This window comes from Pan troglodytes, chromosome 5 (assembly GCF_028858775.2).
Source record: "Pan troglodytes isolate AG18354 chromosome 5, NHGRI_mPanTro3-v2.0_pri, whole genome shotgun sequence".
Taxonomy (NCBI): domain Eukaryota; kingdom Metazoa; phylum Chordata; class Mammalia; order Primates; family Hominidae; genus Pan; species Pan troglodytes.
In genome coordinates this window covers 139,177,167-139,191,891 of record NC_072403.2, presented here as the reverse complement: position 1 = coordinate 139,191,891, position 14,725 = coordinate 139,177,167, and the positions used below count along the sequence as shown (strand labels likewise).

The following is a 14,725-nucleotide window of genomic DNA, read 5'->3' as shown; positions in this document are numbered from 1 at the left end:
TGTTCACTGGATTAGCACTTTGAATTTCCTTCAAGAACTTTCCTGTTGTATTCACAACTTGGCTTTTACCCTGAATTTTATGGTAATTACTTTCTTGCTTTCCTTTATAGTTTTATAAGCTAAATATTCTATAATAAATATATTTTTTATTTTTTTGACTTCATATAAATGGCATCATATAGTAGTAGAAATAGAATGAGAAAAGCTTCAGTATGCTAACTTATGAAAAACAGTAAATTTTATATTAATTTTTCTTTTTATAATTTATGACTCAGGTTTCAATTCATCAGTTAAAATATGTCACTTCATGCTCACACAAATAGGGATTTTCTAGTTTTCTTGGTATATAAGACAGTTTACAGAAATCCTAGCCTCTTGAAAACTAGTGTTCAATAATGCACAAAATTCTTATGCACAATAAAAAAAAGTTATTTTATATGACAGTGCCCTCTGCTGTCATCAGTGCAGATTGCATTAGAATGCTGCTATTATTACATTTTATTCTGTGAGGAGGAAGCAGTCATTGGCTTTATGCTTGATATGAGACTAAACAGGAAATGCTGTATGTGTGAAAGTATTAAATGCATTCCTCACTTTACACTGAATACAGGTAGTTATGAAATATATAATTTCAATACATATATAAATATAAAACATACATCTAAGTATATAATTAAAAGAATTTTAAGGCTGGGCACAGTGGGTCAAGCCTGTAATTCCAGCACTTTGGGAGATCGAGGTGGGTGGATCACCTGAGGTCAGGAGTTCGAGACCAGCCTGGCCAACTTGGTGAAAACCCGTCTCTACTAAAAATACAAAAATTAGCTGGGCATGGTGGTGGGCGCCTGTAATTCCAGCTACTCAGGAGACTGAGGCAGGAGAATCACTTGAACCCGGGAGGCAGAGGTTGCAGTGAGCTGAGATCGCAGCACTGCACTCCAACCTGGGCAACAAGAGCGAGACTCTGTCTCAAAAAGAAAAAAAAAAGAATCTTAAGCTACATGCAAGTGTGCATTATTACACTGAAAAATCCTCTGTGTAAAAGGAAATGAAAATTAAGACTTTTTAGATGTTATTTGGAACAAGTGAAAACCCTCTAACATAGATTCCGGTGTTCACCTTTATTAGACTTTTGTACTATTCTTCATATTGATTTCTCATCTATGTTTAAGTGTAGTTAGGGTTTAGGACAAAAAAGCACAATAGCAGGAAAAATAATCAGAGATTATTTAATCCTTTAATACTGCTAAATTGCCTAGCTGTCATTCTCTAATTGAAGAAAATGTAATGCATCCTAGAGCTTCATTAAATATTTAATTTTATATGTTACAAGATGTCTGAGGGTACTGCCTACTCTAAGTATCTGGATATACCAGGTGCTTTTGTTGAGAAGCTTCTGATGAAAACCTATCCATTTTTGAACCAGCTTTTCTGAAAGTGGTGTCTGTTTATTATTAAACATATTTCAGCACCCACATGTGCTAGGCACAGCCATTCACAAACCTTGTGTCTTGGTTTTTTGTTTCATTTTTCTAGTAATATGTTTTTGTTATATTTTACAAAATTATTGGTCTGCAATCGATTAGAAAGTTTCTTTAAAAATGAAGAAGAAATTGATCCTTGACCAGAGAAATTTGACAAGCACTGTCCTAGGCTACTCAGCCCTTTTAAAACCCGCATACCAAAAGCAACTATAGTTCTTAAATGTTAGAGGCTAATAGAGAGGATTGCATACTGAATGAACTACATTACTAGCCCCAGTTTCCAGGAAGTGATAAATCAGTACAAGTTCCTCTAGCTGATTTTTTCCACTTAATTTTATCAGTACCTCATCAGTTACTTTCTATGACAGATTGTTTTAATTATTTCCTAAGAATGTCTGCTTGTTCTAAAAAAACACCGAAAGCTTTCATAGCGTTTGCTAAAAAGATAAGTTCCTTCTTTATATGTGTTGGCCCTTTTCGCTTGTTTAACTTTCTTACCTTGGAGAATTGCCTGGAATTCACTCAACTGACATTTTCATCCATGCCAATGGAAGTACTTCAGCAGATGGAGATACACTTAATATGAATATATAAAAGAAATGAACTCATGTAGCATTCTAACACTGTCCCCTTCCCGCAAAACCCTGTGAGCACCAGCTGGTAATAGATGTAATGTATACGTATGTCGGAAACACTCAGTTCTACTTTGCATAGATAGACCCTCACTTGAGTCATACTTTTCATGTAAAATATTCCAAGAGAAAATGGCTTTTAAAAAACATTTTTAAAAGCAAAAGACTAACATGAATTAAAAATTGGTATTTCTCAGTGGTCAGAATCTAGTCAAGCATTATGTTTCCATTTTAGTGACAAAATTAATGTGAGGAAATGAAAAGCTAGAAATGTGGTAATATAGCCTCTCATTTTTTAATCCACCTTGACAAATTAAAGATATTTAGAATGAAATATAAATTAAGAAAATGCTAATACATGTAGTAGTTTTCTATTGCTGCTATAACAAACTACCACAAATTCTGTGGCTTAAAACAACACGTTATTATCTCATAGATGTGTAGGTCTGAAGTCTAGCTGGGCTCAGCTGGTTTTTCTAAACCTTGTCTCATGAGACCAAAATCTAAGTGTCAGTTGCAGTGGGCTCTGAAGACTCTAGGGGAGGATTCATTCCCAGGCTCACCCAGGTTCCAACTGGTAGAATTTGGTTACACGCACTTGAAGGACCGAAGTCCCTGTTTCCTTGCTGCCAGATCGGGGATGAGTCTTTGCTCCTAGAGGCTTTCTGAATTCCTTCTCATGCTTTCCATGTGGCTCCTCCAGCAGTGGTGAGTCAAGTTCCTCTCATACTTTGAATCTCTCTTATTTATCCTTATGCTGCATTTCTCTGACTACAGCTGGAAAAATTTCTCTGCTTTTAAGTGTTCTCATGATTAGATTGGGTCCACTCAGTTAATCCAGGATAATTTTCCTATTTTAAGGATTTAACTTTAGTTACATCTGCAGTCTCTTTTGCCATGTATGGTAACACATGCACAGTTGCCAGAGATTAGGTCATCTCTTCGGGGCCAATCTACCTACCACGTATGGGCTTGGCATAGGGAATTTAATTGTCAGATTTGTTGCTAACTTTTATATTTCTATTTGATTGCCAGTGAAAAGTGCTAACTTTGTTACTCTAAGTTAATTTTGTAAACTGTATTTTTATTTTTTTAAATGCTTGCTTAGATACTTTTTAGAAAACAGTAATAGTACCCACATACAGTCATGTATTGCTTAATGATAGGAACACATTATGACAAATGTGTCATTACGTGATTTTGTTGTTGTGCAGACATCATAGTATGTAGTTAAACAAACCTAATGATACCTTCTAGGGCGCAGCTTACTACATACCTCGGCTATATGGTATAGCTTATTGCTCCTAGGCTACAAACCTGTAAAGCCTGTTACTGTATTGAATACTATAGGCAGTTGTAACACAATGGTAAGTATTTGTGTATCTAAATGAAAAGGTACAGTAAAAATACTGTATAAAAGATAAAAAATTGAATGCTCATATAGGGTATTTATGGTGAATGGAGCTTGCAGGACTGAAAGTCTCTCTGGGTAAGTGAGTGAGTGAGTGGCAAGTGAATGTGAAGGCCTAGGACATTACTGTACACTTAGAATGTACTCCTTTTACTTTTACACTTAAAAAATTAAATGTAAACAGCCTCAGGCAGGTCCTTCAGAAGAAATTCCAGAAGACAGCATTAACTGTAACTTTTGTACTATATAAGCTTTTTAATTTTAAAAAACTTTTTTATTCTTTTGTAATAGCACTTCATGTAAAACACAAACACATTTTACAGCTGTACGAAAGTATTTTCTTTTTTTATATCCTTATTCTATAAGCTTTTTCTATTTTTATTTTATTCATCTTTTTTAAAAGTTTTTTTTTTTTTTATTAAAAGCTAAGACAAACACACACATTAGCCTAGGCCTACATAGAGTCAGGATCATCCATATCATTGTCCTACCCCTCCACATATATCATTGTCCTACCCCTCCACATCTTACCCCACTGGAACATCTTCAGGGGCAGTAACATGCATGGAGCTGTGATCTCCTATGATAATAATGCTGTCTTCTGGAATTCCTCCTGAAGGACCTGCCTGAGGCTATTTTGCATTTAACTTTCTACATATAAAAGTAAAATAACACTGTAAAATAACATAAAAAGTATAGGTCAGGTGTGGTGGCTTATGCCTGCAATCCCAGCATTTGGGAAGGCCAAGGCAGGAGGATTGCTTAAGCTCAGGAGTTGGAGACCAGCCTGGGCAACATAGTGAGACACAAAAAATAAAAAAAATAGCCAGGAATGGTGGCACACGCCTGTAGTCCCATTCCTGAGGGAGGATGAGGCAGGAGGATCGCTTGAGGCCAGGAGGTCAAGGCTGCATTGAGCCATTATGGCACCATTGCACTCCAGCCTGGGGGACAGAGTGAGACCCTTTCTCAAAAAAAAAAAAAAAGTATAGTACAGTAAATACCCGAACCATTAACATGGTCATTTATTATTATCAAGTATTATGTAATGTACATAATTGTATGTGCTATACTTCTGTACAGGTAGCAGTGCAGTAAGTTTGTTTTTAACAGCATCACCACAAAAATGTGAGTAAAGCATTGTTCTATGACATTACAATGGCGATGATGTCACCAGGCTATAGAAATTTTTCAGCCCCATTATAATTTTATGGGATCATTATCATACAGTCCATTGCTGACTGAAATGTTGTTATTCAGTGCATGACTGTATACCTTATTTATAAAGGATTCTCTGATATAGACATTATTTTAAACATAATTATACCTGTAGTATGGATGGTTAGCTTGGTTTCAAGATCAAGATTCCAGAATGTGCTTCAGGAAGTACTTAAAACACTCATTCCTTGATTCTACTTTCTAATTCCAGTTATTCTAAAAACATGGGAAAATAGAGAAAAATCTCTCAAAACTACCTTAGAAAATAGAAAATGACAAACTCAGACTGCTTGGCTTTTAGCATCAACTTTTGGCAAAAAAAAGCATGTACACATTTTTATATGTCTAATGTTTAATATTTTACTATTGAATTTGGTGTGAGAGAGAAACTGGAATTGTATTTTTTAATTTTTAATTTTGAAATAATTACAAACTTGCAGGAAAGGCATGACAGTAATACAAATAATTTCCCTGTGCCATTCATTCAGGTCCAACAATTTTTAACATTTTGCTATTGTGTTTTATCTTTGTGTATCATATATTTTTTTCACCTAGACTAAGGGTAAATAAAGTATTGTACTGTGTCCAAAAGTTACTTACATTAGTTCACTGTTGTTTTTGTTGTTTCTCCTTCTTTGATGTTGAAATGGTCTTGAGTGAATGGTCTCATTGTCTGAGGTGTTATCCGAGCTCCTTGTCTCACAATCAAGAAAACTAAGGAGCGTGGACGCAAGGGGGAGGTTGGAGTCAAAGTTTAATAAGTGAAAGAAGAAAGCTCTTTGTAGTGGAGAGGGGGCCTGAGTGGGTTTCTGTTTTTACAGTTGAATCCAAAAGCTTTTATAAGAAACTCCCCTCATCTCTGTAGCTATTTGTGTAACTCTCCTTATCTCTGCAGCTGTGGGTATGTCTTGGGTAAGCACAAAGTGAAGCTTCTCTTGTTTGTTTAACTGCAGGTCTGTTTCAGGTAAGCCCACCCCCATTCCTTTGCAGGTTCCCACAGAGCCTACCATGTATATGCCTGAAAAGGGGAGGAACCTTTTTCCTGGAAGCCTGCTAATCACACAAAGGAAAAAAGGCTTCTCTGTTGGGCCTTGCTTTCTTATTAGTGTAGTTGCAGTTTAGTTTTTCCCCAGGTTGTTCTGTTTGTGCCTGTAGCTGTGATTTTTCAGGCTATTTCTCCAAGGACTAGCCTTAGCTGTCTGCCTGATTTTTCCTTTTCTTATCCCTCAATGTGATTTCATTTGAAAATACCTTGCTTTAGTTTTTGCATTCAGTTTAAATTTTTTCCCTTGTTTCCAGCCTTATTTTATGTCTTGAATATGTTAGAATGTTGTAGTGAATAACTTTATCTATACTTTTTAGTAACACTAATGGCATATCTTAAGGATAAACACTAGAAATAGGATTGCTAAATCAAAAGTTAAATAAATATTAATGAGTTAATGAATATTTATTAATTATTGCCTAATTTTCTTCCATAAGAGATAGACAAGTCTTGCATTCCCTCTAGTCTGTTTCACTTAGCCTTGTCAACATAGCCTACTATTAAGCTTTTGAATTTGCCAATTTCATGGGTAAGGAACAATATTTCAGCATAGTTTTAATATGCATTTCTTTTTTTTCTCTTTTTTTTTCTTTTTGAGGCAAGGTCTTGCTCTGTCTCACCCAGGCTGGGGTGTATAGTGGTACGATCACTGCTCACTGCAACTTCCGCCTCTAGGGCTTAAGTCATCCTCCCACCTCAGCCTCCGGAGTAACTGGGACTACAGGCGTGCACCACCACACTTGGCTAATTTTTGTATTTTTTGTAGAGACGGGGTTTTGTCATGTTGCCCAGGCTGGTCTCAAACTTGTGAGCTCAAGTGATCCACAGCCTCCCAAAGTGCTGGGATTGCAGGCATGAGCCACTGCGCACAGCCCATTTATATTAAAGTGAAGTTGATTATAGTTTCATATGTCTTAAGGACCATTAAAAAATTTTTTTTGGTGAATTATTTATTCATATTTTGCTTATTTCTCAACAGGATATTTGTTTTTTTCCTTCAATTTTTTAAAGTTCTTCAAGTATTAGGGATAATGTCATTATCTGTGAAGTGTTTTGCATGTATTTGCTCAGCTTGTTTTTTGACTTTGCTTGTTTTTTTTTATTCTTTTTTGCCACACAAGCCTTTTTAAAAAAACATGGTCCGCTTTGGGAGGCCGAGGCAGGCGGATCACGAGATCAGGAGTTTGAGACCAGCCTGGCCAGTATGGTGAAACTAAAAATATATAAAAATTTAGCCGGGTGTGATGGCACATGTGTAGTTGCAGCTACTCTGGAGGCTGAGGCAGGAGAGTCACTTGAACCTGGGAGGCGGAGGTTGCAATGAGCCAGGATTGTGCCACTGCACTCCAGCCTGGGCAATGGAGTAATAAGACCCTGTCTAAAAAAAAACAGACACACACACACAAAAGTAGTCATATCTATCAATCTTTTTAAAAGTTGCATCTGGATTTCGAGTGGTAGTTTAAAAGCCTTTCCATATATCAAGGTTATAGAAAAGTTCATGCGTGTTTCTTCTAGTACTTGAATGGTTTTGTTTTACATTTACATATCTAATCCATTTTGAGCTTATTTTCATGTATGCTGTGAGTAATGGATCTTATTTCATCTTTTTTCCAAATGGCAATTTGTCCCAACACTATTTGTTTTAGAAAGCCTTCTGCCTTCTGTGTTCCAGTGATTTGAGGTAACACCTGATCATGTACTAGATTTCCACTTGCAGTTAGGTCTGTTGTTTCCAATTTTTCTCTAAAATGATTAATGCTGTGATAATTACCTTATGCAAAAGGCTTTATCCACATTTCAGATTATTTCCTGAAAAAATCATGTAAGTAGCACAAATACTTAATGAAAGGATATGCAGTGTTCAAGGCTTTTGGTAATAGCCACGTTATCTTCTAGGAAAGATTCTACCAATTTATATTACCACCAGCAGAAAATAAGTGTCTATTTGAGAGCATCCTTTCTTACAATGAGTATAATCTTTTAAGATATCTTTTATAATTTTGATAATCAAAAATTATATTTAAATTTGCCTTTTTAGAGATTTTTGGTGATGCATAAATTTTCATATGTTGGTTGATTTATATGTGTATGAATTCTCTGCATTTTCTTTTCCCATTTCTCCTTTGGGGTATTGAGCTGTTTATACACCAAATGAAAAGCACATTTTTATTCCTTTATCTCCCTAGTGAAATAAAATTCTCAACTATCCAATTTAGAGCCTGCCTATCTGTTTTCAACCTCTAATGCTGTTTTCATGAATATAAATAACCCTCAGCCAAGGTATTAGCATTTCCAGCTGCTAGCCATTAGTTCAAAGTATATTATAAAGAAAGGGAGCTGTAAACATTCTTATCCCAAGGGAACTTACAAGGTAGCCTTTTGCACTTTGGGAGGCCGAAGTGGGCGGATCACCTGATGTAAGGAGTTCGAGACCAGCCTGGCCAACATGGTGAAACCTCGTCTATACTAAAAATACAAAAATTAGCTGGGCTTGGTGGCGGGCACCTGTAATCCCAGCTACTTGGGAGGCTGAGGCAGGAGAATCACTTGAACCCAGGAGGCAGAGGTTGCAGTGAGCCAAGATTGTACCACTACTCTCCAGCCTGGGCAAAAGAGTGAGACTCTGTCTCAAAAAAAAAAAAAAAATACTGGCTTCATAAATAAAGTACAATATTACACACACTTGCACACACAAATAAATGCATGCACACACACAATCCCGCCCCCACCCCAATTCAAAAATAACAAATCCCATTTTTGATTTGGAAGTAACTTTACTCTGAATAGGAGATGTCCACCTCAGGAAGTAGTCACACTGCCCATGTTGCTTTGTTTTGTAGTTACCACATTACTTGGAAGTTCTTACTTTAGAGCTGTGACATCAAGAAAATTTACCTCTGATCATGCCAGGATTACTAAATGTTAAAATCAGACTTCAGTATCACAGAACATTTTTATATCTGCTCCCCCTTCACAACCACACAACAAATAAAAGTTTTCACACATTCAACTATATACCTTCTTACTCAAGCAGTCTGTTTGCGTATAATGAATGGAAACTCATGAAGCCAATCATCTGAGACTTGGAAATCAGAAAGGTGAGATTATAGGGAGAATTTTTGGGTTCTTTCTCTTTTCCATAGTTTGTTTTGTGATGTTATAAATGGTAGAAAACAAAAGGGAGAAAGTGCCAGGAAAATATACGTGTGAACAAGTAAGTTTATGTTCGAGGCATAATTTTAAAGTATTGTTTGTGGTCAGAGATGCTGTTGCTAATTCTATAATTTTCTATGCTATATTTCCCCATGCGAGCAAGTTTACTTTGTTGTCTTTGGTCCTTTATGCAATCAGTGTAAAAGGACTAGCAGTTTCTGGCCCTACACTAAAGCTTATTTATATTTAAATCAGTGATTCCAAACTTTAAATGTATAACATCATGTTAATTTTGTAACATCAATGGTTTTCTTTAAAATTTCAAGATATTTATCTTGTTACTTGTATTGGACAGTTCTAAGAAATCTTAGAGGGATAACTGTCTTACCTGTTTTTTAAAAAAGATCAGCTTGCAATCTTCTGCTTCAACCATATCTGTATTAGAATACAGTATTATTTCTAACTTTATTTGGCAATATAAAAATTGAATATTTCTTGTGCTCTCCATTTATAAAACCAACATCGAAGAAGAAGAGTATTTGCTGGTTATACAATGTTGAGTATAGCTCTTTTACTCTGAATATTTTAGAGATTATGTGATTTTAGTCCAGGGGACAACTTTATACTACTTCACTAGCAGAAACACTACTGTTATTTTTACGGACCTATCAATACCACCAACTTAATAGTATTAAAAGCTAGTATACAGAGTTTATTATGTATCAGACTACAAAATATATACAACTTTTATATTTCTAAATAAAAGTAGGTAATACTGTATTCTCTTGTAGATGTGTTTGAGGCAATTTCACACAATTTTTTAAAACATACAGACACACTCTATCTATAAAAGAATTGTGGAGTACATATGTTCAAAGTATCTATCAAGAGACGCAGAGATGTTAAGTAACTTCCTAAGATCTAGAGATGAATCTTCCTCTCCTCTTTGTACCACGTTTCTTTTGCCTTTGCTGTATTTTACAATGTGTGATATGTAGCCAGTCTAGTGGCCATCCTAGGATTTCAAGCCCAGCAGTCTGGCTTCTGAGTGTATGCACTTCACATCAAAGCTGTACACTCTTCCAATTCAATTATTTATATTTCCATCCTTCATCACAGAATTTACTAGAAGTACCTTGCTTTAATAATCAACATTACAAAAAGGCTGTTTTTTTGCAACTTTTCCACTAAAAACTTCCTATTTTAGTAAAATTTGGTAATTTTTTAGAATGTTCTTGAATACATTTGTTCAAGACCTGAAACTTAAGAGTTAACTCATCAAGAAGTAGTAACTCACTGAACAGTCCTTCCTGGTATCATCAACACTTGACTTTGTATCACCTGTCAAAGGTGAAACTCTTTCCCCAGTTATGAGTAGTCTTTCTTATAACATTGTTTCATCCAGACAGTAGTAACAAGAAATATATCCACATTTGATTAATCTCATCTCCTTTGCCCCAGGATGTCAGAGGAAATTTTAAACATTGCCAATGATTATGCTATTAAACAGTCAGAAGACACTTATCATTCTTTTACTTGTCAAAATAAGCAAGTTTAATATGGTTTTATAAATTGAGTCTGTCATAAGTCTTCAAAATTATGAGCTAAGTCTTCCATTACTCTACATAGATTATCCCTTGCAATAATTATATTACTAGGTAACTGCATCTAAACTCTAGAAAGAATTAGTGTATAATCCTGTAGGGTCTATCAGGAAACTATTTTGGGATATATCTTGTTGTTAATATAATGTCCTTCTTAAATTAGGTTTTTCAGCATTTTAAATTTTATATTTAAACTTTCATTTTTAGGTTAAAAGAGTCCTGTAAAGGTTACCATCTGAATGCTCTGTTTATTAGAGGAAACTACTTGTGTTCTTTTATCACCAATGAATTTTTTGGTCATATTTATTTAATATATATTTAATGTATATCAGTACATAAGCACACCCGAGGTATACAATTTGCAAAGAATGGATGTTAGATTTTGATCACAAAAGGTATTTTTACAAAGATAACCTCAAGATTTGTTGGAGTTGTAAAATATGATTCCAAAAGACACACTTTACCTTATAAAATAAGGCAAATGGAAAAAAATCACCATAGAGATGATGATTTTTCTTTAGAACCAAATAATTCCAAATATGAATGTGCTTACATAGGTGATAACTTTTGTTGTCATAAGCTCACCTACATTATTCCAACATCTAGGACTTTAACCAGTTTTTATGTTCAGCTGATTCTAAATGAATCTATTCCTGGCATAGTCCTTTACTCCATTATAGGCACAGCTCTGAACCAATTCTAGGATTCAATTCAGAACAGTTACATATTTAACGTATTATGTAAAAAGCTTTATAGGATTGGGTTCAATATTGACAATATTCCTATTTCTAAGAATATTAGACATTATTTCTGTAATTTCTATTCCTTTTGATATTGTTTTAACAAGGCAGTACTCCTCTTACAATATTGTGATAAATTCAGATTTTTATAAGACTTGTTCTTTTTTCCTCCCAATTTTAAAATTATTTCTTGAAAACTATTATTTTTCATAGCTATTTGCCTCTAGAAGCAATTGTTCATAATGGAGGCATATTTTCCTTTGTAGAAATTCACAACTGTGAAGAGAAAGTTTCCCAGTGAATTAATAAGTTGGCATTTGTCAGAATTCTCTCGGGTCAAAGACTGAGTTTGATGTTCTTAGTGCTAATAGAACCAAATCACCTGCATTTGAGTATGTAACACGTTGGAAAGCCAACCCAACTTAAGGTCTTCTTTTTTGTAATGAGTAATTTGGAAGTGAAAGCTTCTTGAAGCATGCAGTCAAAATAAAACGCATGGGCGTTTATTTAGTAAAGCTAAATCGTGTAGCTTTACTCAGTCTGTTGAACTGGCAAATGTTAACTCCCCTTTATTGTTATACTTTCTTATTAATCATCCTATTCATAAAAATCCCATGATTGGGGAAAATGAACCCGTTAGGGAAACTCACTGCTATCAGTCTAATCCAAGCCACTATCAATAACTTTCTTACTGGTATCCCTGCTTCCACCTCGTCTAGCTATTATGTGTACCATGAAGATAACTGAAGCCAACCTGCCTGGGTTTAAATCCTAGCTCTGCAATAGCTGTATTATCAGTTCCTTAAAAAAAAAAAAAAAAAAAAAAAAAAAAAAAAAAAAAAAAAGGTATAAGAGCTTTGAAATGCTAAATAAGCTCTTCATGCACATGGCAACTAGAGCAGCCCTTGTAAAATGTCAGATGTTAATGCTTTGGTTGACCTCCTCTAAATAACTTTACACTTAAAAAATAAAATCCGAACTCCTTACTAAGGCCTGTTAAGTATGCTTCTCATTTTATCCCCCATGTTCCAGTTACACTGTACTCGTCCCCAGAGATACTAAGCAGTTCTCTACTTCAAGACTTTTGCACTTGCAATTCCTTCTTCCTGGAACATCTTTTCCCAGATTTTTGCATTGCTCATTTCCTCAGGTGGCTGCTCAAATATTCAGTGTCCTTCTTCATCGAAAATAGCACACCCCCAGCACACATATCCTCAATTCATTTGTCTCCTGCCTCATTTTCTTTTTCTCTTTTTGCTATAAAGCACTCATTGCCACTGACTTTATATGGTTTAATGCCTTTCTCTCCAAACTGAAAACAGCTCCTGAGCACAAGGGTTTTGTTTTGGTCATTCCTGTAGTCTCAGCACCTAAACCACCACCTGGCACTGGTAGTTCTTAGTAAATACTTGCTGAATAGATGCTGTATTTAAAAAGCATTTTTCCCCCCTAAGGACTTTTGAGAACCTTAACTTACTATGCTTTTCGGTTTGTTTTTCTTAGTATGCACCTAACATTTCCTACTCCCATACTTTCACTTGATCCACATCCTCTCATTAGGTCACCACTCACTTAAGAAAGATCAACTTTGGGCTTTTAGAAGGTTCTTGTTTGCAAAGGGTAAACAAGCACAACAAAAATGATACTGTTTTCAAAGGGAAGTTTTAAATACTATTAGTAAATTAAATTCTAGATGAAACAGCCATATTTTTCAAACATTGTTTTTAATATACCTACCTATAAACATCTATGGAGAATTCACATCAGATCATGAATGGGTAGTACTTTATGATTAGAGCATACAGAGAGAGTTACAATTAAGCTTTTCTTTTTTCTTTTACAGGTTAATGACTCCAGAGAGTAAGATCAGATTCGTCCACAAAGAGATGGGCATAATACCAAGCTGGGGTGGCACCACCCGGCTAGTTGAAATAATCGGAAGTAGACAAGCTCTCAAAGTGTTGAGTGGGGCCCTTAAACTGGATTCAAAAAATGCTCTAAACATAGGAATGGTTGAAGAGGTCTTGCAGTCTTCAGATGAAACTAAATCTCTAGAAGAGGCACAAGAATGGCTAAAGCAATTCATCCAAGGGCCACCGGAAGTAATTAGAGCTTTGAAAAAATCTGTTTGTTCAGGCAGAGAGCTATATTTGGAGGAAGCATTACAAAACGAAAGAGATCTTTTAGGAACAGTTTGGGGTGGGCCTGCAAATTTAGAGGCTATTGCTAAGAAAGGAAAATTTAATAAATAATTGGTTTTTCGTGTGGATGTACTCCAAGTAAAGCTCCAGTGACTAATATGTATAAATGTTAAATGATATTAAATATGAACATCAGAATTACTTTGAAGGCTACTATTAATATGCAGACTTACTTTTAATCATTTGAATATCTGAACTCATTTACCTCATTTCTTGCCAATTACTCACTTGGGTATTTACTGCGTAATCTGGAACATTTAGCTAAAATATACACTTTTGGCTTAAAAATTATTGCTGTCAATTCCAATAATAATTCTTAGCTTATAACCAAAGAGCAGTGTTTAAAAGGAGAGCTTCTATACAAAACCTATTCCTGGTGTTACTTTTCATACAATTTTTGTTCTGTTTTACCTGGAAATAATTTACCAAAATAACTGAGTGTTGCTGCTAAAGAACAAAAGTGGGGAGGTATCAGGGAACAAGAAAACAAGAAAGGGTATGATCAATCATTTTCTTCTGCTCCAAACAGCTGGAGTAAAATTCATGGGAAATGGCCCTTCATTTAAAAAAAGATGTACCTCACTACCCACTACAAATTTGGAACTTTATTTGTTCTTTTCAATAGTTAGTTTTCTATTGTAAATTATCTACTAAACAGTGGTAGCCATGACATGGAAAGTCAACTGATTCTACAATTGGACATTCATTTGTGTGCCCTGGAATTTCCAACTAGTAATAAACAACTACTGTTGATGTAGTTTTAAACCACTCGAAGGGACTCATGAAGCATCCTGCAACATAAATTTGCATTTTTACATCAGATTTCTTTTTTTTCCTGAAAAACAACGAACCTTCTAACAACTATCTTTCAAAAGTAAATGTAATAAAAATGCACAACATAAAATGTTTATGATCCCAGCAATACACTTTTTAAAAAATGTGAAAGTCAAAGAATTAAGTTCTAGTTCTGACTCATCACAAGAGGTCAAAAGTATTTGCTACTGTAACATTCAATTCACATTTGAGAACCATGGTAAAAATAACTTGCATTTGCCGTACCATCATGATCCTACTGTTGAGTTAGGAAAATATGGTTAGACAGACTCACATTACTTTTTTTCAGAGGTAAACTCTAGATTACTGTGTCAACCCAATACTATTTGGCCATAGATGTAAAAACTACCAAATAAAAATGGATTTTGTGGTCTACAACATTTTGTGTAAAGTGAATTCA

At 35.0% G+C, this 14,725-nt stretch overlaps 1 protein-coding gene across 9 annotated transcripts in view; it reads left to right on the top strand.

Annotated features, from left to right (window-relative positions):
- ECHDC1 (ethylmalonyl-CoA decarboxylase 1) overlaps positions 1 to 14,703 on the top strand; it is a 55,867-nt gene extending 41,164 nt beyond the window's left edge. For 8 of the 9 annotated variants that reach the window (XM_009451752.5, XM_063812024.1, XM_063812025.1 and 5 more), the window contains one exon: positions 13,134 to 14,703. In XM_009451752.5, coding sequence (XP_009450027.1) covers positions 13,134 to 13,542 — 409 coding nt within the window. In that variant the 3' untranslated portion in view covers positions 13,543 to 14,703. 9 annotated transcript variants of the gene reach the window in all.
- Positions 14,704 to 14,725: the final 22 nt, after the last annotated feature.